This window comes from Sorex fumeus, unplaced genomic scaffold, assembly GCF_029834395.1.
Source record: "Sorex fumeus unplaced genomic scaffold, SorFum_2.1 ptg000100l, whole genome shotgun sequence".
Taxonomy (NCBI): Eukaryota; Metazoa; Chordata; class Mammalia; order Eulipotyphla; family Soricidae; genus Sorex; species Sorex fumeus.
The window spans coordinates 10,532,897-10,555,485 of NW_026606157.1; the positions used below are offsets into that span (position 1 = coordinate 10,532,897).

Sequence of the window (22,589 nt, forward strand, 5' to 3'; positions counted from 1 at the left end):
TGCACAGGGGTCCCAGCACAGAGCTGAGCTCTCCCCAGAGACACACATAGCTGAGGAGACTCGCCTCAGAGCCACGCTTCAAACCACCCCCGAGTCCCTTACAGCAAGGGATGCCGCAGACAAGACCTGAGATGACGCCCGAGACGGAAGTGCTGAGGGTCACATTTGTCAGACTCAGCAGATCTCCGCCGCTGACACAGTCCTCAGGAGAGGAGGCTGCCGGCAGCGCATGCTCTGCCAACTGGCACCTGATCTCCCTGGGCAGGACGCGGAATGGGACCCCAGCCTGACGGACCCCCAGCTCATTCCTGGACGCGTCTGCTCCTCTCTGGAAGGAGGCCAGAGTTCTGAGTAAAATGCCCGACAGCGTGGAGCTGATATTCCAGAAAGCCGCCGAGAGCGGAAAGAGACCTGACGGTAACGAGGAGAGCCGGGAAACAAGAATTTTCTTGGGCACAGTGGGAAGAAATCTCTTTATGAAGGTGACGAGAACTGCAGACTGCAGACAAGAAGAAATGGCTCCGGTCAGGTCACCGTGTCCAAGGAGCCTCTGTGTACCACACAAACCGCGTCCCACTAAACGTCTGGCAGAAAGGCCGGATCCAAGCCTTCTGGTTCTCAGCTAAGACCTGCCCTGGAGCTGTTCTGTGGCAACTTCTTCTCTGCCCTGTCTGGTCCCTTCCCTTCCCTTGGGAGTGTCATGTTGAACCAAGAGTTGGCTGTGCCTCCTCACTGTGCAGTGCCACAGGCAGGATGTAGGGTCCCACCCCTCTGCACTCCAGGAAAGCGCTTTCCTGCTAGGCTGTCTTGGGGGCATGTCTCTGTTCTGCGCAGCCTGTGCAGCCCGTGTGTGTGTGTTGGGGGGGCGCTCACGTGTGTATATGCATGCGTGTATATGCATGTGTGTGCATGCATGTGTATGCGTGTGTGCATGCATGCACGTGTGCATGCATGCATGTGTGTGTGCGTACACGTTTGTGCATGAGCGTGTGTGTGTGTGCATGTTCATGTGCGTGTGCATGTGTGCATGCAGCCCGAGTCAGCGGGGTGTGTGCAGCCCCTGTGTGTGTGGGGGGGCCATCACGTGTGCGTGTATGCATGTGTGCATGCATGTGTGTGTGCACGCATGCGTGTGCACACACTTTTGCATGTGTGTGCATGAGCATGTGCGTGTGCATGTGTGCGTGCAGCCCGAGTCAGCTGGGTGTGCTGTGAGCTGCCAGCTGTTCGTAGGCGCTGCACTGTGAGGTGGGGAGCCTCCCGCAGCCGGGGTGTGCGTGTGGGCTCTGGTGCGTGCAGCCATCCTTGTCGTTGGGTCCAAGGTGCCCATTCCTGTGATCGGGGGGGCTGTGACTGCTCAGGGCCACTGGCCACTCCCGGCAGGAAGCCGCGACTTGCTCTGCCCACGCCTTCCTGCCATTGTGTGGCTGGCCGCCCTGGGCTGACTTCTGCGGCCCCGCCCCTGGCCCCGCCCACTGTGTGTTTCTGGGCCTGTGCGTCGTCCGGGGTGGGGGTACAGGGTGGCCGCTGCAGTAAGCTTGGCTCCATTCAAGTCTTGTGCACCCTGGCAAGGAGAGGGTCACTGCAGCGGGGGCCCGTGTCTGGGATGGACGCAGCCCCGCCAACTTCGTCCCTGTGTGGACCCTCCAACCCCTGCACCCCGGGTCTCGTCTGCTGGGTCCTGCTGCCCTGCCCAGGGTCCCTGCAGGCCCGGATGTGTCGACCCAACCTGCAGGAGGCACAGGGGCTGGTCTGACCCTGACTGGTGGGGGAAGCCTCGAGAGTCAGATCCCAGAGTCGGGGCCTAGTGACCCCTACCGGGACTCCCGGAGCACTTCCAGGAAAGGAGCACAGACACTTGTCTCCTCTGCGCCCCGCATGGTCCTCCCCAGGCAGCTGGGCCTGCTCTGGGATCCCGACCCCCTTTCACAGAGGCTCTGAGAGACACTAAGATGTCGCAACTCCAGCCAGGAAATCAGGGTCGCGCCCCTCCTGCCCGGGCCAGGGAACCCAGAGCTGGCACCTGGGAAAGATCACCCTTCAATTGAAGACACGTATCTCAGTCCAAACGTGGGTGGGGAAGGAAGGAGGTTTGTGGAGTTCCTGAATGCGCACACTCGCTTAATTGTGCCTCCGAGCCAGCGCAGAGGCCCCTCGGCCTTGAAATGTAAACATTTAGAAAGTGTCATTAAGTCATAAAGTCTTTGAAACAGGCCCTAAAGAGTGAGCTGCTCCATAATTGGCTTAATTGGCTCCCATTACACAATTAGCATAAATTAGAAATAACAGACTCGGGAAACGTCATTTCATAATCAGGACACATAACAATCACAGAAGTGGAGGCTGGGACTGAGACGAGGGCGGCACAGAGACCTCGGAAGATGCCCGACTTGCACGGGCCCAAGGTCTCCACTGGCACGACACAGACGCTCAAGAAACTAAGCAACGTGGATCCCAAGCCCAGGAAGGGCAGTTAGAGTACGGCGCGTTCCCGCATGATGCAGCTGAGGGAGCAAGCGACTGGACTCTTCTCCCACCAGGAGGACGCCGCCCCTCTCCCCTTGTCCTCTGGGACGTCCTGCAGGGAAGGGACGGTGCTCTGAGGTGAGCCCGCTCTGCGTCTGTCTGTGGGCGCCTGCACGGAGACCACCAAGGGCTCTTACCCCATGTCCCTCGGGGCAGTTTCCCCCACACCTGGGTTGTGTGTCCAGCACACCCAGGCAACAGCTTCCTGCCGCACCTCGGCCTTCCCACTGCACGTTGATCTTTTTAATGTTTTTAGTTTGGAGGCTTCATTTGTCGGTGCTCAGGGCTGACTCTGGCCTCCTGCTCAGGGATCACTCGTGGTGGCGCCAGGAAGGAAACCTGGGCCCACGCGTGCGGGGTAAGGGTCCTACCTGCTGCTCCCACTGAAGATGTGAACGACATTCGGCTGTGCTGGAACTCAGACTCTAAACCCTTGCAGTCACTTCACATGTCTATGAGTCACGTCAGGTGACCGGAGGTTTCTGTGAGTTCTGTGCTAACGCCCTCCTTGTTCTCTCCATGTGTGTTGGGTCCCCCAAGAGAAAGGATTATTTCTGACGCTTCCCTCTCTGTCCATGCCACAGCTGGGCTGGGAGCCTAAGGCAGCACCCCGGGCTGGGGGCCTTGCTTTAATTCCCTTCCAGACCTGGCCTGCGACACACCTGAAGGAAGGCAGGGAAAGCTTCTGTGAGTTGCCATGCGGGGAGCGACAGCAGATGTTCATAAAGATGCGAGCTCAACGTCCTCGCTGACAGTGCACTGATGCCAAAGCTGAGCCAAGGGCTGACAGACGGTACCAGGATAAGGCCTTGCGTGTGGCTGACCCTGGTTTGAGCCCCGGCACTGTGTATGGTCCCGAGCACCATCATAAGTGATCCCTGAGCACAGAGCTTCCGAGAAAGCTCTGAGTAGTGGCGAGAGTGGACCCCAAATCAAATGACCAAACACAGGGCGAACCAACGTGCGATTAATAAATTAGTACCAACATCCAGTGGCAAAGGAAGACTGGAAACAAGACAGGTGGAAAGAGCCGAGAGGGGCCCTCTGGTTGGGAAACGGCTCTGTGTGCGGCTGGAGAGATGCCAGCTGCCCACTGCCCTACGTTCTTTGTCTCTCCAGAAGGATCTGCTCGGAATCTGGAGTAATGGTGCTTCTGAATCGGGTCTGCCAACCCCAGGATTTTAGAAAAGGCGATTTGGATCAGGTGCAGCTGCCCGTGGCATTTCACTCCCCTGTGGAACTGCCGTGCTGCACCCCCTGGTCACGGGACTTCAGGGGGAGGAGGACAAGTAGTGTGGGTGTGGGCCAGCCTGGCCGCAGCTCCGGCAGCAGGGAGGGATGGGCAAGGCAGCCGGGCATGGGGCTGTTCTGAGAGCCCCGGACAAGGGCCTCGGGGAGGGTTTTGAAGTCGGGCCGATGGGTCAGCCTCTCCCCAGCAACCGTCCCTCTGGGGAAAGCCCCTGCGAGTTCCTCATTCCCCAAGCCCACGGTTTTGTTTGATCTCGGATTAAAAAGGCTTTCGTCCTTTCCTCTTTCCAAGTGAGTCAGCACTGGTGTGCCGTGCATGTCCCACATGTGGCGTCTTACACGTTCCGGAGCCACGCCACAGCTACAGCGCCCAGCGGACCCTCCACTTGCACCCCACCACTGCATTCATTTCCGTCCCATTTGCGTGCCATGCTGTCCTCCTGGCCACACGCGCTCACCCTGCATCTGTCGGCTCCAGGATGCCTTCAGCCACACCCAGTCTCTTCCAGATTCTTCTTCCAGTTGAACGGTACTGCAGAGTGCACGCGTGTGGGAGATTCCTCTCCCCATCACAGTGCTGCTGGTTCTGACTCCTCGCTGCTATGAAGAGGCTGGGATGGACAGTGGAGACCAGACTCTCTTGGGGGAACAAAGTTTTTATACTAGGCTGATGGATGCCTAGGAGCGGTCCTGCGGAATCACATGGTGGTTATTCTGCTTCTGAAATATTCTGAGGTGCCTCCTGCTGTTTGCTGCGGGAGACCACACAGCACGCAGGCCTTTCCCACACGCTCACCACTGCCCTTTCCATCAGTCCCTCTCGATGGATTCTTCATCTGTTTACAATCTCGGGATTCCTGGGCGGTGGCCCCACCCCTGCGTGCTTTGCGTTTCTCATAAGAGCATTTGAATAGTTTGAGGGGTTCACCCACCAGATTTCACTAATAGGTGATGCCCAATGCGTGTGTGTGTGTGTGTGTGTGTGTGTGTGTGTGTGTGTGTTGACCAGACGCCTGTCTAAACTCACTGGGGAAGTGACTGTTGAAAGCCTCTGTTTTACAGCTGGGCTCTGTGTTCTTCTGTTGTTGAGTTGACTGTGTATTCTAGATCATGCAGTGTGATACGGCTGCAAGTGTATTCTCCTTCTAAGGTGTTTGGTCTTAATGATCTTACTGTTCAGAAGATTTCAGACAGTCCCATTTTGTAGTTTATTTTTAGTTACTTACATATTTTTATTGGAGTGACACTGCATTATAGGATTATGTAAGTTTCAGGTGTGCATCATTAAAAATTAAAATGTCTGCACAGGGCAAGAGAGATACGGCAGGGGTGAGGGCATCTGCCTTCTATGTGGCCAACTCCAGTTAGTATCTGGCACCACAGAGGACCCCCTGAGCAGAGCCAGCACTGAGTACTGCTGAGTGTGGCCTCAAGGGCCCCCCATGCATGTACACTGTATTATAGACTGTTAGTTTACATATTACATACTATAAACTGTAAATTTAGCACTAAGATTTCAATTCTACCCCCTTTTCCCTGATCTGTTCACTCACCTCCCCCTAGTCACTGTGAATCAGTCCTCGAGTCCAAGTTTTTGTTTGATTGACTCCGTCACTGTTTACTTTCTTTCTCACACAAACCCACTCTGTGATTTCTTTCTCCCGCCTACTCATTTCACTCAATATACGATCTTTTAGCTCTCTCAAATGTGGATTGTGACTGCCCAGTGGGGACAGGTAATTAAAAAGTCTTAAAATGAAATTCTGGTTACCAGTGTCTGTTTGGGCTGGAACAATAGCACAGCGGTAGGGCGTTTGCCTTGTGTGCAGCCGGCCCGGCCGAGCTGGGTTCGATTCCTCCGCCCCTCTCCAAGAGTCCGGCAAGCTACTGAGAGTATCTCGCCCGCACGGCAGAGCCTGGCAAGCTCCCCGTGACGTATTGGATATGCCAAGCACAGTAACAACAAGTCTCACGATGGAGATGTTACTGGGCCCTCTCGAGCAAATGGATGAATAACGGGAGGACCGTGACCGTGACCAGTATCTGTTTGCTGTGTTCACCAGTCTCGTGCCCCTTGTGCCGGGTGGTGTGTAACATGTCTAGTGTGCAAGGGGGCTCGGGAGGGGAGCGTCCAGGAAGCCCCTTGGGGCTGGATCTTTCCTTAGGGCTGAAAGCATCAGTGTGTTATCTGTCCGGGCGCCCGAGATTCTGCACCCGAGACTTTGGGGGCCTCCAGCGCTCAGCCACTGCAAATGCTGCTGTGACCATCGGGGTGTGGGGTCTCTTCAAGTCAGAGTTTCGACAGGCTGGGGGGATGCACAGAAGTGGGGTAACGGGATCCAGTGGAATCCGACTTCCATCTGAGCAGTCCCCACCTCCCTGCTGCGTTCTTAGCGTCAGTGTCCACCTCCACACCTGCACAGGCCAGGCCTCCCCTGCCCACGGCCTCCCCTCACCACTCACTCTCATCATGGGGAAAGCCGCGTTCCAGCCCTCGGGCGCTCTGCACCCCCCAACCCTGCCCAGAGTCCCCCTCAAGTTCCCCTGCCCTCGCCGTCCCCTCGGCATTCCCCGTCCCCCTCAGCATCTTATGCATCTGATTCCGCCCAGGTATTAGTTCCTCTTTTCTCACAGGCTAATATTTTACACTAAATAAAATTGACCTGGGAGCTACATCTAATTTTGTTGGACTTTCAAGAGATGACCTTGGTCCTTTTATCACTACGAAAGAATCTTCCTGACTTTGTTTACCATCTGTCTGAAAGCCTATTTTGGATTAATGAAACCGTATTCCTTAGGGATTCACTGTGTTACTTCATGGGATCTGTGTCCCACTTGAACTGTCTTACTGGTAGCACTGCGCTGCACTGCACTGTCCTCCCGCTGTTCATCGATTTACTCGAGCGGGCACCGGTAACATCTCACAACAAATTGTGAGACTTGTTGTTACTGTTTTTTGGCATATCGAATACATCATGGGGAGCTTGCCAGGCTTTGCCACGTAGGCAAGATAACTCTCGGTAGCTTGCCGGACTCTCTGAGAGGGGCAGAGGAGTCGAACCCAGGTCGGCCGTGTGAAGGCAAACGCCCTACCGTTGTGCTATCACTCCAGCCTGTCTTGCTGGTAGACAGTCTATATTCATCCTTATTTTCATTTTTCATTAGGGGCTACTCTCAGCACAGCTCAGAGAGATGGTGCCTTCTTAGGCCACTTGGTAACAGGGATCAGACTGGGAAAACTGGGTGTGTTCAAGATGGGTGCTCTAACCATTGAACCATCTTTCTGCCCCCCTCCCCCCACTGTCTTTTAATCCAGTGATCAGTCAGATCAGTTCTGTCTTCCACTGAGTTTTCATGGACCAGTTGCCATGACTGATCCTTTACTCTCCTTTCAATCTTTTCCTTCATTTGCACTTTCTATGAAATGAGCATTTACAAATATTGGACATCTCCTCCATGTGCTTGTTGGAGGGGAGGGGGGAATCAGGACTCCATGAATCTCTCATTTATATGTGACTGTCACTGTCCTCCCATTGTTCGTCGATTTGCTCGAGCAGGCCCAGTAACATCTCCATTGGAGACTTTGTTGTTACTGTGTCTGGCATATCGAATACTCTCGGTAGCTTGCCGGGCTCTCTGAGAGGGGCGGAGGAATCGAACTCGGGTCGGCCATGTTGGCTGCGTGCAAGGCAAACGCCCTACCGCTGTGCTATCACTCCAGCCCCCTGTCATTTATATATTTTCAACAAATCTAAAAAATTCTGCTCCTCTTAAATAATATTATTTGCCCATGATAACCCGTCTCCTCTTGCCTCACAAGTCACCAGTTCCCCCCTGTGCTGAGGTTTTCAATCTCACTAGTGTTTTCCTTTATTTTCTTCGTGAGTCTAGCCAACGGTTTATCGATTTAATTGATTTAACAAAAATGGATCTTCACTGATCTTTCTGGGTTCTATTTTGCTTATTTGTACCCCGAGTTTGGTTATCTCCTTCCTTCCTTGGACTCTGGGCTTTGTCCGTGGCTTTTCTAGTTCTTTTGGGTGTAACTTGATCGTGTCTTTGAGACCTCCGTTGGGAGATGAGCGTCCCTCTCTTACCGCAGTGCTTTCTTTTCTCTCCAGGCATCAACTGGTTGTCGCTGTAGTTCTCTTTCCCTGGTGGCCCTCCAGCTGTTCCATCTCCAAATGTCTGTGCTTTCTCCTTCTCTTTTTAGAATTTATCTCTAAATCATCGCTTGTGGTCAGAGGATTATGTTTGATATGATTTCAACCCTTCTAAGTTGATTGAGGCTTGCTTTGCATCCCAACCTGTGACCTTTCCTTGGGGACACTGCATGTGCACTTGGAGAAGAATGTGTTTTCTCCTGCTTGTGCACGGAGGTTCTTTCAGGGCCACTTCAGGCCACTTGGTCCGACGAGTCATTTAAGACTGATGATTCCTAATTGATTTTCTGTCCTCAAACGTTTTGGGTGGACTGACAAACATGATGGATTTGCACCCATCCTGCCATGTACAGTTGCTTAAAACTCCTCACTGAGATCAATAGTTTTGTGCAGGGGTCGCGGCTATGCGTGAGTCCAAGTTCACAGACAGCTGCCAGATAACCAGAGAGAGGACTTGTTTCCCCCTTAGGGGCTTATCTCTCTCTCTCTCTCTCTCTCTCTCTCTCTCTCTCACACACACACACACACACACACACACACACTCTCTGTGACACCGAAGAGTGTGAAAGCCCCGATGTGTTGCTGTCAGTATCTCCCTTAGGGGCCCTTTATATATTTTGATTCTCTGTTGCTCTGGGTGCCTGTGTACTGAAGAACTGCTTCCTTCATCATTCACTACTGCCCATCTCTGTTATTTTATGAGTCCCTGTCCTAAGGTCTATTTCACTTACTGATGTTTAACTGCATCTTTCCTCTCAGCCCCCCCATGCGATGGGAGATTTCCCTCCATCCTTTGATTTTTCTCATCCCATGAGTGTCCTTGTGCTCGAAGTGCCTTTCTTAAGCGAAGCAGCACCGAGTCTTTAAAGATATGAATTCAACCAGTGCTGTGTTTTGATTAGCAAAGTTTAGCTCCCTAACATTTAAGGTGATAGCTGGTACCGAGGTAGTTGACTGCCAGTTTGTTGGGTGGTACTCGGTGGTTTACAGTTGTTCTTCTCTGTTGCCTTTTTTCATCTTTCTCTAGCTTTAAGGACTTTCTTTAGCAGTGGGATTAAGTTCTTTTTCATTCTCCTTTGGATGCCTCCTGTGAGATTTTTGCTCCGATTCACCCTCCAGTTCAGATGAAATACCTTGCCGGTCTTGTTTTGAGTTGATAGCTATTTATACTGAGAACATTTTGAAATGTGCACCTTCCCCCCTTCTCTTTAAGCTTTTTATATCTCAGTTTAATTTTTATATTTAGAACTCACTTGACTCATAGTAACTTTAGTTCATTATACTACTGTCATCTTTTAATCTTCACTAGTAAATGCCCCGCCACTTTTACTGTGAAGTATTCTTTTTCTAGTTTCTCTTTTGCACGTCGCCTTGCTCTGACCGTCTTTTCAGCCTTAGGGGAGTCCCCACACTTCCTTGGATGCCAGTAAAGTGGTGACAAAGTCCTTCAGCTACTGCAGGTCTCCCAGACCTGAATGACAGCCTGACTGGGTATCTGATTCTCAGTTGGAAGCTTCTTCTTGAACAGTCAGTGCCGTGGGCTCTTCTGGCCTGCGAGTCTAGAGGAAGTTCTCTTGTTCTGACCGTGGACTGTGTGTTGTGTGTGAAACACCAGTCTTCTCTTGCTGCTCTCAAGACCCTTTCCTCTGCTCTAACCAATTATAAAGTGTCTGAGGGTGTCTCTGCGTTCCTTCCACACCCTCCCCCACCCCAGGGAAGCGCCTGGTGCTTATTAACTCACAATCTTCCCCCTTCCCCCCCAGCCCCTGTTCTCCCTTTCCTTCCGGGACCCCTGCCCTCAGTATTGTTTCTCTTGATCCTCTTAGGTATCTTTGGGCGTTTTCATTTTCCAAGTTCTTTCCCCCCTCATCATTCTGAGTGGCTGAGCTGCTGTGTCTGACAACTCACTCACCGACTGTCTCTGTTCCTCCTGCCACTGGTAGGCACACAGCTCGCCCAGCCCTGGCCCCCGCTGTCCTTCCTTCCCAGCTCTGGGACCCGCGTTGGCGTCCCCTCCCTTTCACAGCTGGCGCGGAGCAGACTCAGAACCATTCTGCGCCCTCGGTCCCCGCGAGTCTGCCGCACACCAACTCCTGCCGGGGTTTTGCTCTCGCTCTTCCCTTGCGGCCGCTCCTGTTTCTCCCTTTTCTGATTCTCTGTGCTCCTGGGTTTTGTGCGACGCCACTGTCCTTGCTCGGGTGGCTTGTCCTCGGGCGGCGCATACCTGGGTTCTGGGTTCGTGGTCACTGCAGCCCTCCCCAGCTCGACAGGGCAGCACCGGCGTGTTCACCCGGCCCGGCGTGCCTCACTGGGTGAGCACAGCTGCCACTTTGCTGGCCGGCGGGGTGTGTGCAGGGGGCTGAGGGCTGTGGGGCACTTCCTGCTGGGAGCTGGAGCTGGTAAGGGATGAGGCCTCCAGGTTGCTGTCACTCGGTCACCCTCTGCAGTTGCCCACAGCCCAGTAGACTGGGCTGGCGGGAACCGTACGTACTCGCCAGGGAGTGACACGTGGTCGAGAGATTCCTGCCGTGACTCTGCCCCGGGTGTCCCCCAAAGTCTCTCCCACCTCAAGCAGATGCGGCAAGGGTGGCCACTGGGATTCCCTCCCCAACGGGTCAGGGCCATCTAGACTCTGCGTTCTGCTCTGAGTTGAGTGGGACTCTGGGCTGCCGGTGGCCAAGACTGTTGGCGACTTGCCGGCCCACGGGAGGCAGGGGACCGTCTTGGTCTACTTTGGGGCCGCTCTCCACGCCCCTGCACCCCGCAGCCGTGGGGGAAGGGGACACGTCACACACTGTAGGTCTGTCCCCCAGGTTCCATCCGAGAGCGTCCTGGGGCCTGGTGAGCACACACCCATCCCACTTCCTCTAACCTTCACAAAACAGCCATGTGAGGTCCTGTGTCCAATGTCACGCCTGTCATGTTCCTGTGACCCTAGCAAACAGAAGCCAAGCATTTCTCACAGGTGGCCCGGAAGACTCCTGGGACCAAGAACGTCCAGTGATGTCTGAGACACGTGCATCACCATCTCCTGATTTACAGGGAAAGGACAGAACCGGGGAGTTGGATTAGCTGCAGCCCCTGGTCACATGAAGAACGTCGGGCTACAGGCCAGGGACATGGGTCAGGGGCTAAACGGTGCAGGTGAGAACCCTGGGTTCAATTCCTGACATCACCCTGGCCCCGAGCACTGTGTCAGGAGTGCTCTGCACCCTGCAACCCAAAGAAGAATGTAGAGACCAACTCAGCCAAGGTTACAAGTCAGTAAGAAAGCGCGAGGAAAGCTGAAGACGACGGTTCCATCCTAGGCTCTCCCGAGACACCTAATCCTGTCAGGCAAGGCAGAGCCGTGTGCTGTTACCCGGCTTACTGATTCGTTAGCCTCTGAAACCCTCTCGGCGTGCTCCCCAAGTGTAGTTTGTCTGCATAAGTGAAGGCTGCGACTGGGAGGGAGGGTCCCCCAGCTCCTGACCCCTGGCGCTGAGCAGGGTGCGGGGTCCCGAGTCTTCAGAGCCTGGTTCTCAAACAGGTCTCATGGCTGTTCCCTCCACTCAGGGAGGAGAGTTCAGTGGCAGGGCCGTCACTCAGCCCCCAGCAGGTCTGTGTGCAAACCTCCCCCCACCCCAATTTCCTTGTTACTAGGATACAGATTTGTCTCAGAAGCTGAGACCAGCCCCCCAGCAGGTGCTGACACTCTGAGGGAGACCCCATCTTCCCTGTCAGCGGGTGGTCTGCAAACCGCGCAGCCAAGCTCTCTGCGTAATGCTCCCGGTCGCGAGAAGGACTTCGAGGCCTGTGGATGCGGCAGACGCCCTGAAAATCCATCCCACGTCAGCTGCCCCCCCCCCCTCGTGTCAGCATGCTGCCCCAGAACGTCACCGGCTTCTAGCACGGCCATCAACGCGCCACCTCCAAACTCCAGCTTGTGTTCCCGTGGCCCTCAGGAAGTCGCTGGGGCTGAGCCTGAGGCCAGAGGACGAGACGTGGGTCTGCAGGGTCATCCCCGAGGCCCCGCGTGCACCGCGGCTGGGTCTGGGGGCCGGGACGAAGGGTCCTCGGGTGAGGGGTGAGGGGAAGGCGGGACGCGTGTCTGGCCTCTCAGAACCCGGGGCCGCAGCCGGGCCCTGCGTCAACTCACCACGATCATCTGCGCCACGTAGCTCTCGGGGCCCGTGTACTCCGTGGGGTCCTTCACTCTCACCAGCACCAGGAAGTACAGGTAGTGCCACATGTTGTGCTCCGCCTTGATGTGCTCCTCGAACGAGACCGTCTTGTTGTCGAACTTGTCCCTCTCGAGTCCTGCGGGGCAGAAGACAGGGCCGCTGTGGCTCCGTCCCTCCTGGAGGGAGGCACCTCCCGAGAGAGGGGCGGCCTCAGAAACCACGCGGGCGCTGACCCTGCCCCAGACGCAGGCCGTGCTGAAGCCACCGGCGTGGTAAAGGGGCAGGGTCTGAGAGCACAGCCCCCGACGCCATGCGGCTGTTACCAGCTCTGCAGCCAGGAGAGGAGAGAGTGCAGATGGTCTCTCAAAATACTGTTCGGGGGGTTGAGAGGCATGTGCCAAGAAGTGGAACAGGTATGTGAACTTCCTGAGAAATTCCCATGCTGTTTCCCAGATCTGGAATCAACCCAAGGGCCCAACAGTTACGAAGTGGACAAAGAAACTACGGCAGATATAGATACACAGTGGAATGTGGTACAGTGATGAGAAAAATAAAAATACTTAAGTCTTCTTCTGGTGTGGGTGGAATTCGAGACTATCGTGTTGAACGAAGCTGGGCAGAGGGAGAAAGGAACACATGTGGAAAGATCTATGTCACGTGGGAGGGGAGGACATCTATAAAGGGAGAAAGAGGGACTGATGGGAACCGTCCCTGAGAACAGACCGTGGCCCGCGGGAACCATCCCTGAGAACAGAGCTGCAGAAGTGAGTTTCCCAGGGAGCGGGGTGGGTGGACGGGAAATTTTCCTACTGTTTTCCAGATCTGGAATCAACCCAAGGACCCTACAGTTACGAAGTGGATAAAGAAACTATGGCAGATATACACAGTGACGGGTGAGAAACTCCACACACGGGTGGGCAGTGCCGGCAATCTCTAGGGGGAGGCGCTGGAGCACTGTACGCCTGCAGTATCACCATTACCAAATTTAATAAATCATGGTGCCGGAATGAGGGCAAGAATTTTCAAATATTTTTATATGCAAATTAGAGAGATATTAGGAAATTATTAAAAATTTAGGAGATGGAAAAAAAACCAACCACCCCCCCCCCAAAAAAAAAACCACTGTGTGAGCAGAAGTCATGGGCAGGGCAGGCGTGAGGAGCCGTTTTCTCCAGGAACGGGGGTCAGAGGAGGGCCAGGGGCTGGGAGGGGTGCGGGCAGCCCTGGGGCGCCGGGGCAGGGTCAGTCCGTGGGAGGACGCAGAAGGTCGGGGGAGAAGGTTCCGTCCAGGGCTGGGCGGAGATGGAAGGGAACCGGTCACGGAAAAATGAAGCGGGCGGCCAAGGAACGGGAGCTGGGCTTGGTCTGGTTTTGCAGTTGAGATGCTGGAGGAGAAACCAGGACACGGAACTCCAGTGCTGGCCACTCTTTCCCGAAGCTCGGTTAAAAGACGAGAAGAAAAGGAAAAAAAAAAAAAGAAAGAGGAAAGAAAGAAGGGGGGAAAAGAAAAGAAAAAAAAGCAAGCCACGTGGCCCTCCCGGCATGGCCCGGGTCGGAAGCCCCTTCACTAAGGCCCCGGCACGAAGCCTCCCCCCAAGTGCGCGCCCCAGCTGCCCAGCCTGCTGCTGGACGTTCTGCTGGAAAATATCTCGGGGTGCAGCAGCCTCGGGCAACGCCCCGTCTCGCTTGACCCGGCCGCTCGCAGGCCCAAATAAAGCCCATCCCTTCCCCGCATCCACCCTGGCCTGCTCTCAGCCTTCCCTGGCAACCCCGGCCCAGGAGGAGACGCTGCTTCTGCTGCAGGACCCGCACTCTCTGCCCCTGCGCCCTGAGTGAGCGTGCCCGTCCCTGCACAGACAAACGGGTGGCAGATGGCAAGGCCGGGCTCCAGGGCTCCCTCCTGCCACGCTATCCCCACAGCACCCGAGTCACTCGAGCTGGGACTGGGCGCCGGCAGGCGGCTCTGAGCAGAGGCTGCATGTGGGGGGCCGCTGAGGCTGGGAGATGGTGGTAGGTGAGGGCTAAGGAGGGTTATGGGGGGCTCTGGGGGAGGAGAGTTGGGGACCCAGCACCCTTGGGGGGCGTCTCACTGCTTCTCTGCCGCTGTCCCAGACCCGAGTCTCCTCCTGCCTCAGTGTCTATTTCCATCTGCCCCTGAGAAAGCTACTGGCAGCTTGAGGGTTGCCACCTAGACACCAGGAGTCGGACCAGCCACCTCTCACTCTGCAGCTGGGCCGTGGGCAGTGCAAGCCTCTGCACTCTCTGCCCGCAGGCCTGGCGCCCACCGATGCCCGTGACGCTGGGCCCTGGCACTCGGCGCCTACCGGAGGCCATCCCCAGCTTTCCTACGGACGTCTGACTCGAGTCGCGCCAGCAGGCGTCGGGCCTGGGAAACAGCACATGTGGCCCGGGAGTGGCAGAGGGCGACGACGAGGAGAGGCCGGAGAGGAGCTGGGGACGGAAACTTCCACGGGGCGTCGCGTCCAGCTGGCACTGAGGGGCGCCCAGCAACTCTCCGAGTCAGGGGCCCAGGGCAGGGAATGTGGTGAGTGGGCAGGGGCGGGGAGGGAGAGAGGCTGGACCTGGGATGTGCCGGGCTGGACAGGCCGCCAGACAGCGATCACCAAGAGGCCTCAAGGGGCAAGAGACTGAGTCCTGGTCCAGGCGGGGACAGACCCGGGTTCCAGGAGGGGGCACAGCGTGAGCAGGGGAAGCAGAGCGCGGAGGGGCTGCCACGGAGAGAGAGAAACGGGAGACGCGCTGGCTGCTCAGCACAGACTCCCCGGGGGACCCAGGGGCCACGGCTGCCTTTGTCCCTGTTCACTCCCGGCCCACAGGAAGGGTTCTGGAATACTGAACGGGAAGGGCTCAGGAGCACTGAACAGGAAGGACTTGGGAGCACTGAATGGGAAGGGCTCGGAGCACTGAACGGGAAGGGCTCGGGAGCACTGAACGGGAAGGGTTTGGGAGCACTGAACAGGAAGGACTTGGGAGCACTGAACGGGAAGGGCTCGGGAGCACTGAACGGGAAGGGCTCGGGAGCACTGAGCGGGAAGGGCTCGGGAGCACTAAACTAGCCGCTCCAATGCAGGTGTGAGGGGCCCACGGGACACAGTGTGGGAATCGGAGCTCATCTCCCACCCTCTCTCCTCCTCGCCCTCACCTGGGGCCCCTGCACACCCGCCTCTGTGGGTGCAGCCACGGCAGCTCCCAGCAGGACCCCGCCTGCTGCGAGTGACTGGACCCACCCGCCAGGACCCCACCCCCACGGGGCAGCGCCATCCGCCCTCACCCGGGCCCACCACTCCCCTCCCCGCTAGGGGCTGCGTGGGGCCTCTCCTGGGCCTGTTCCCCGTGGCTGATCCTCCCCTCTGCCGCTGGCGCCGCGAAGCAGATCCATCCCCCGGCTCTCCGAGAATCACCCCTGCACCCTACGCTACCTGGAGACCTGCTGAGACACCCTGAGGCGCCAGCTGCCCCCGTCAACCCTGCCACCAAGTTCGTGTAATCCCGAGCTTGGAAACTCTGGGGAGGAGGACGGGGAGTTCATGGGACCCTCCGGCCACCCTAGGCGGCTGAAGGCCCCAGGCCTTCACCACTCAGGGCAGCTGACAGTGCTCGGGAGCACCCTCCGACTCGTCAAAGGGTTTCTGTTTTATCGGATGACTCTGTTTGGGGGCTACGCCCAGTGTGTTCAGGCCTGACCCTGTTCCTGTCCTCAGGCATCACTCCTGGCGAGGCAACGGGGCCCACGCGGGGTGCCACGACCCAACCCAAGCCGGCTGTGTGCAGGGCACGTGTCCGGCTAGAGCTGTCGTTCCACTCCTCCCACACTGAGTGCGCTGCTCCTGCTGACAGTATCAGAAGCGCAAATTACACGTCTCTTCGGGTAAGTGGCACTAATGGCCTCTGGCCCAGCCTCCGCCGTGCCCCCGCCCTGCCAGTGTCTGGCCTGGGAGCTCGTGCCTGCCACAGACACCGCTCACGCTTCTCCCGTGCGCCCCAGAGAGCTGTAGGCAGGGGCGCCTCTCCCTCGGGGCGACTCCGTGATGCCGGGCCCCTCGCACCCTCACATCTTCTCGGGCTTGCTTGCTCTGGCTTACCCCGGCACGGCAGGGGACACTCTCCTGTGCACTTTCCTGCCAGCCAGTGCCACCCAGCACCAGCCCCTTCCTGCCTTCCCGCAAGCCACTCAGGAGCGCCCTGCCTGGCTTCCTCCCAGAGCCAGAGAGCAAACGGCTCACTGGTGGCAAACCCCTCGAGACCTCTCGGTGAGCAAGCCTGGCCTGTGGCGAGCAAAGCCGTTATCCAGTGGGCAAAGCTCTTAAATGGCAAGCACAGCTCTCACCTGGGCAGGAGCGATAGCCCAGCAGGTAGGGCGTTTGCCTTGCACGCGGCCGACCCGGCCGACCCAGGTTCGATTCCTCCGCCCCTCTCGGAGAGCCCGGCAAGCTACCGAGAGTATCTCGCCCGCACGGCAGGGCCTGGCAAGCTCCCCGTGACGTATTCGATATGCCAGACACAGTAACAACAAGTCTCATGATGGAGACGTTACTGGGCCCGCTCGAGCAAATCGATGATCAACGGGAGGACAGTGCTACAGGTCTCACCTGGCGAGCAAAGGTCTCACCTGGAGAGCAAACCTCTAGACGGCAAGCAAAGCTCTCCTGTGGCGAGCGAGCCTCTTAGAGAATGACGGTGTGAGCTCGCTCCCTTGTGGAAGCACAGGAACAAACCAAACCGTCAGGCTGGGTCAGGCTGGGGCGGCGCTCCGAGGACTGGCATACGTGCACGAGGCCCTGGGTTGGGTCCCGGCGCTGGGTGGTTGCCCCAAGCACCACTGGGTATAGCCCTGGTGGCCGCTGAGCACTGCAGGGCTGAGCCACCCTGCCCCGCTCCCGGGGCGTGGGGGCTCCTGAGGGGAGTGGAGGGTGGTGAGGCAGCCTGTGGCAGTGGGCCTGGTACCCTCGTCAGCCCCAGACTCACTGTCAAAGCCGCCGTGACCTCAGCAAACGGAAGGGCTGGGGTTGGCGGGGGCCTCGTGGCTCTGCGGGACAGTGTGTGGCCGGGGCTCTCGAGGGTCCAGCAGCCCCGGCCAGCGCGGTTACGTAATCTGGCCCCAGCCAGCTGGCCTGGGGGAAGAATTGCTCCCGGCGCGTGACAAGTGAGAATCGCACCCGGCCGCCCGGCGCTCACCGCAGATGAAGCAGGTGGTCTTAAGAATCTCTTCCTTCTTCTGCTTCTCGCTCCTGAGGTCGGCAAAGGTGTCGATGATCACGCCGAAGATCAAGTTGAGGACGATGATGATGACGATGAAATAGAAGAGCAGGTCATACACCACCCGCGCGGCAAACAGGGGCTCCTGAGAGGGAAACGCGGAGATGGGCGCCCTGAGCGTCGGGTGGGCTCCAGGGAACCCAGGCCCTCCCCCAGGCACGGCCCAGCCCGGGCAGAGGGCTGACGCAGGCCCATTTGAGGAGGGGAACCGAGGCAGCTCCACGGGTCAGCCGGACAGTGGGAAGTGGTCCAGCTCCCGGCCTGGCCTCGGAGACTTTGCAGCTAAGCAGAAACTTCCTGGACATTTCGTGTCATGTTCAGACACGAAACCAGGTCAGCGCTTGCGGGGTCAGTAACAGAGGCCCCTCCTACTAGGAGGGGACACGCGTGCTTCTGGGCCCCAGCGGCCCCCAGGCCCCCATCAGCGCCCGCACCGCAGCCCGGGACCCTGACCGCCAGGCGGGAGAAACATCCCAACTCCCTCCCCCACCGAGTCCCGTGGCCGTTCCTGTCCCCCTAGAGTGGAGTCACCGGTCCCAGCGGCCTTGCTGGGGCTGTTGGAGCCCGTGGACACCCCCACCTTCCCTGGGCCCTGAGAACCGGCCCCCCTGTGGCGGGAGCCCCCGAGCATGGTGGCCGGCAGGACCCCGCGGCCAGCTCACGTCTTTGGAAGGCCTCCGGAGCACGTCCCCGACGCCGCCGCCGTTCCGCAGACCCTGGTTCAGCACGGTGACAATGCACATGAGCAGGGTGTCACACGTCCTCTCCACGCCGTCCTCGGGCTCGTCGTCAGCTGCAGAGACACCGCGGGAGGAACACTGCAGCCGTCCTGCCCTACGCCCACGCCACGGCCTGCAGAAGGCCCCGGGCTGCCTCTGACCGGCAGTCAGGAGCGCAGGTTGCGGAAACTGTGTTTCTCCCGAAGGTGGAGGGAACCGGTGAAGTGAGCCCCTTGGTGCGGGGGTGGGGGGTGCAGAGGCAGGCAGGGACAGGAGTAGGAGTCGCTGGCAGGGACAGGAGTAGGAGTCGCTGGCAGGATCCAGGAAACCTGACCCCGGGGAGCCTGACGGTGCCGGGACCCATATTAAAGGAGCAAAACCTTCTCGGGTCCTCCTGGAGATTCGCCAAAGACGCTCTGTGCAAAGACCAGCACAGACCTAGGAGGGCTGTAACCCCGGCAGGATCCACCGGAGGCTCACGCGTGCGGCCTGTGATAGGCTGGCACTGGGATAGCCCAGGCACTGCGTGTGCACCCAGGCTGGCTTTGGGATAGCCCAGGCACTGGGATAGTTCAGGCACTGTGTGTCTACCCAGGCTGGCACTGGGATAGCCCAGGCACTACGATAGCCCAGGCATGGCGTGTACTGCCCAGGCTGGCACTGGGATGACCCATCAAACAGACTGTGCCACCAAATGTGTAAGACAGTTTGTTAGAATGGTTTGAATAGGGGGGAAAAAATCTGCCATATGCTTGGACATTAATTTACTTATTAGTGATTTCAAAAGTTTGATTTCTATTTACTGAAAGAAAGATCTGTTTGACGGAGCCACAGATGGCCAGAAACACAGAGACTGCAGCATTAGCCTCAATTTAAAGGGAGAGCCCGAGAGCCGGGGGCCGCGCGCGCGCATGTGTGTGTGTGTGTGTGTGTGTGTAAGTATATGTGTGTGTATATGTGTATATATATGTGTGTGTAATGTGTGTGTATGCCTGTATGTGTATATATGTATATGTGTATGTATGTGTGTGTGCTTGTGTGTACGTGTATATATGTGTGTGCGTGCTTATGTGTGTATACGTGTAAGTATATGTGTGTATATGTGTATATATATGTGTGTGTATGCCTGTATGTGTATATGTGTATGTATGTGTGTGTGCTTACATGTGTGTATGTGTGTGCTTGTGTATGTATGTGTGCTTGTGTGTATGTGTATGTGTATATATATGTACGTTTCCCTCTACGTGTATATATGTATATGTGTGTGTATGTGTGTGTGCCTGTGTGTACGTGTGCATATGTGTGTGCGTGTGTGTGTGCATGTGTGTATGTGTGTGCTTGTGTGTACGTGTGTGTGTGTGTGTGTGTGTGTGTGCAGGGCAAGGTGCTTGCCTTGCACGTGGCTGGCCGGATCATCTCAGCCTGCACAGTCAGAATTTAGGCATAATCCATAAGTTCTAGACTGGCTATGCTTGATGTTAAATTATCCTCCTTCTCAGCTGATCATTAGCAAAATATTTTCCCTTAATTTATAACAGAAACAAAATGTTCTACGTGAATAAAAGAATAAAAACGTATTCCCTTGCATCTGAGATATTTTGCCCTGATCTGAGGTGTCAAGTGTGGAGGCTATTTATAAAACGGACGGGCTTGAATGGGAGCATTTATGATTAAGTGCCATTACGGCCCCCTTTTCCTGCTTCAGAAATGGCATTATTCATTCTTGTATGGTTTCTTAGCACTAGATCACCACTGAGACATATTTGAAACTCTCGAGTGCAATTGAAACCCACTTGTTTGTTAGTCTTAAACTTTCATTATCATAATCAATTCATTATGGAAATGCCGATTTAAAAAATTTAGCTAGGAACATAAAACACCCGGCACGCAGTGGAAATGGGCCACGGGAGCCTGGCCAACTAGTTCCCGCCACTCACTCCTGCTTCTCAGTAGAGCAGAATGCCAGAGACCAGACTCGAACCCCTCACCAGCCACTGGACATCTGGGGGTACCTTCCCCTTTCTAGACACTTTCTAGAGTGAGTTTTCTAGAAAATAATACAACTATAAGCTGTCTCACGAAGGCCTGTGACTTCTAGAAAAGTCCTTGGGCTTGTTGCTTTTGCTCTGGAAAGGGGGTCAGGAGGGAAGGGTCCTCCCCAGGAGGTTCGCGTGTGTGCCCCCGCCATCCCTCCATCTGTCTGTGACGCCAGCTGTCCACTTTGGTACAGGTCTGGGCCTGTGTCCGTTGGACCTGCTGTCCACAGACCCACAAGCCAAGCCTGTCACCAACGTACTCTGGGGCTGTGAGTGAAAACCCCTCCTACTCAGGGACATGGGCTGGAGCGATAGCACAGTGGGTAGGGCGTTTGCCTTGCACGTGGCCGACCCGGGCTTGATTCCTCCACCCCTCTTGGAGACCGGCAAGCTACCGAGAGTATCCCGCCTGCATGGCAGAGTCTGGAAAGCTCCCTGTGGCATATTCAATATGCCACAGACAGTAACAAAAGTCTCACAATGGAGACGTTTCTGGGCCCACTCGAGTAAATCGATGAACAATGGGAGGACGGTGCTACACTGCTACTCAGAGACACAGAACTACTCTGAAATCTACTGGCACTGTAGCCCTCCACCCAACTCACGTATTTGGATCTGCTGCTAGGGCCAAAACCCCAGTCTACACCCCAGGTCTACACCCTAGTTTACACCCCAGGTCTATACCCCAAGATTTGACACGCAGGGTTTATACCCCAAGGTTTGACACCCATCATCTACACTCCAAGGCTTGACACCCAGGGTCCACACTCCAGGATCTACCTTCCAAGGTTTGACACGCAGGGCCTATACTCCAGGGTCTACACCCCATGTCTACACCTGGATCGAGCTCACTGGATGGAAAGAGGAGGACCAGGAGCCTGCCTGGACCTATAGTCAGACCCAGCTAATCGCTAAAACTGTTGCTGCCCAAGGGCCGGGGAGCATGAGGGGCACCCGGGGGCCCTGCTGAGAGCAGCCCTGGCCGAGGAGAGCTGTCTTGGTGTGTGACAGACCCATGAGGGCCCCTTCCCACCCACCCCTGCCCACGCCCACCTCCTGCCCTGCCCTCCCTGCTCTGCCCCACCCTGGCCTCCAGCTCTGAGGATCCCTGAGGGACGGACACTGCCCTGGCCAGCTGGCCAGGAGGAAGGAAGAGGCTCTGGACTGATGCTCACGAGTGCAGGATGGGGCCTGGCCTAGCCCTTCCTGGATGTGCGGCGAGTTACAGACGCAAACTAGCAGCCTGGGGTGGACAGCCACACACACACACACACACACACACACACACACACACACACACACACACTCTCTCCTAACTAGGGGACCATCTTGAGCAGGGACAGCCAGAAATGCCACCAGGCACTGCCGCCAGGCCACCCTCCTAGTCTGGACCCTTGCTGTCCAGGGACTTCAGACTGTCCTTGCAACTAGAAGGCGACCACGGAAGGTGGGAAACAGGTCTCGGACCCGAGACCCACAAGGACACTGGCTGTCTCAGAGACGCGCTCTGGAGTCCCCTCAGCGCTGTGCCCTGCGGGGGGGGGGGGGCAGCATGTAGCCCCGCCACCTGACAGGGAGGGCCTCACCGCCCGCTGTCCTCCTCAGACCTCAGCGCAACTCTGCCAGGACCTGCCCAGCACTGGGATCGGCACAGTCCCTGTTCCTGGAGGACCCATGAGTCTGTGAGTCCCGAGAGGGCGAGACCAGCACCCACATGCGTCCTCACCCCTCCCCTGCACGGGGACGGCGGCTGCCCTACATGGGCTTTGCATCCTCTTTCCGGCGCTTGGGCCACCAGTGGACAGAGCAGGGCACAGACACCCACTCCTGGACACGCTCCACGCCAGAGCCACAGCCCCTCCCAGGGGGCCCCCCAGACATGACGCGAGGCTCCGGGGTCCCGGGCGAGCCGGACGTCCCTCACTGACACTCCTGCCATACTCTGGACACTGGTAGGAAGACGCCTGGCTTTGCCGAGCTCACCACAGAGCGACGCTCTGCTCCTGGGCGGACGATAGTCACCCCACAGGGCTCAACCGTGAGCTCAGCGTTACGAGAGGAGCAGAAGGGGGCTAGCCGGGGTCACGCTGCTAACGTATCTGTGCTGAGCAGAAAGCACCTTTTTGTTTCTGCTGTTTGGGCTGCACCAGGCGGTGCTCAGGACTTAGTCCTGACTCTGTGCTCAGTGCTCGCTCCTACAGTGCTTGGAGGGCCCTGTGGGGTGCCAAGGGTCAAACCAGACTTGGCTGCCTGTCCCCAAAAGTACTTAAAGAATGAAAATAAGGTTATTTCCCACTTTGGGTCAGGAGGCGGTCACAGCCGGAGGGTGGCAGGGTCAGGAACTGAGAGCCGAGCGGTCAGCCAGTCGGCCGGACTTTCTGGTCAGCTGCGGCTGACCCTCGGGGCGGGCGGTTCTGCAGGTCTGACCCGGTGGAACAGACCCGGAAGGTGCCAAGT

At 57.0% G+C, this 22,589-nt stretch overlaps 1 protein-coding gene across 1 annotated transcript in view; it reads right to left on the bottom strand.

Annotated features, from left to right (window-relative positions):
- ITPR2 (inositol 1,4,5-trisphosphate receptor type 2) overlaps positions 1-22,589 on the bottom strand; it is a 342,793-nt gene that overhangs the window by 19,830 nt on the left and 300,374 nt on the right. Inside the window, exons 53-55 of the mRNA XM_056134649.1 lie at positions 18,040-18,170; positions 17,297-17,462; positions 12,076-12,236 (exon numbers count right to left, since the gene is read on the bottom strand). Of these exons, the coding sequence (XP_055990624.1) occupies positions 12,076-12,236; positions 17,297-17,462; positions 18,040-18,170 (458 nt within the window). The remainder of the gene's footprint in view (positions 1-12,075; positions 12,237-17,296; positions 17,463-18,039; positions 18,171-22,589) is intronic.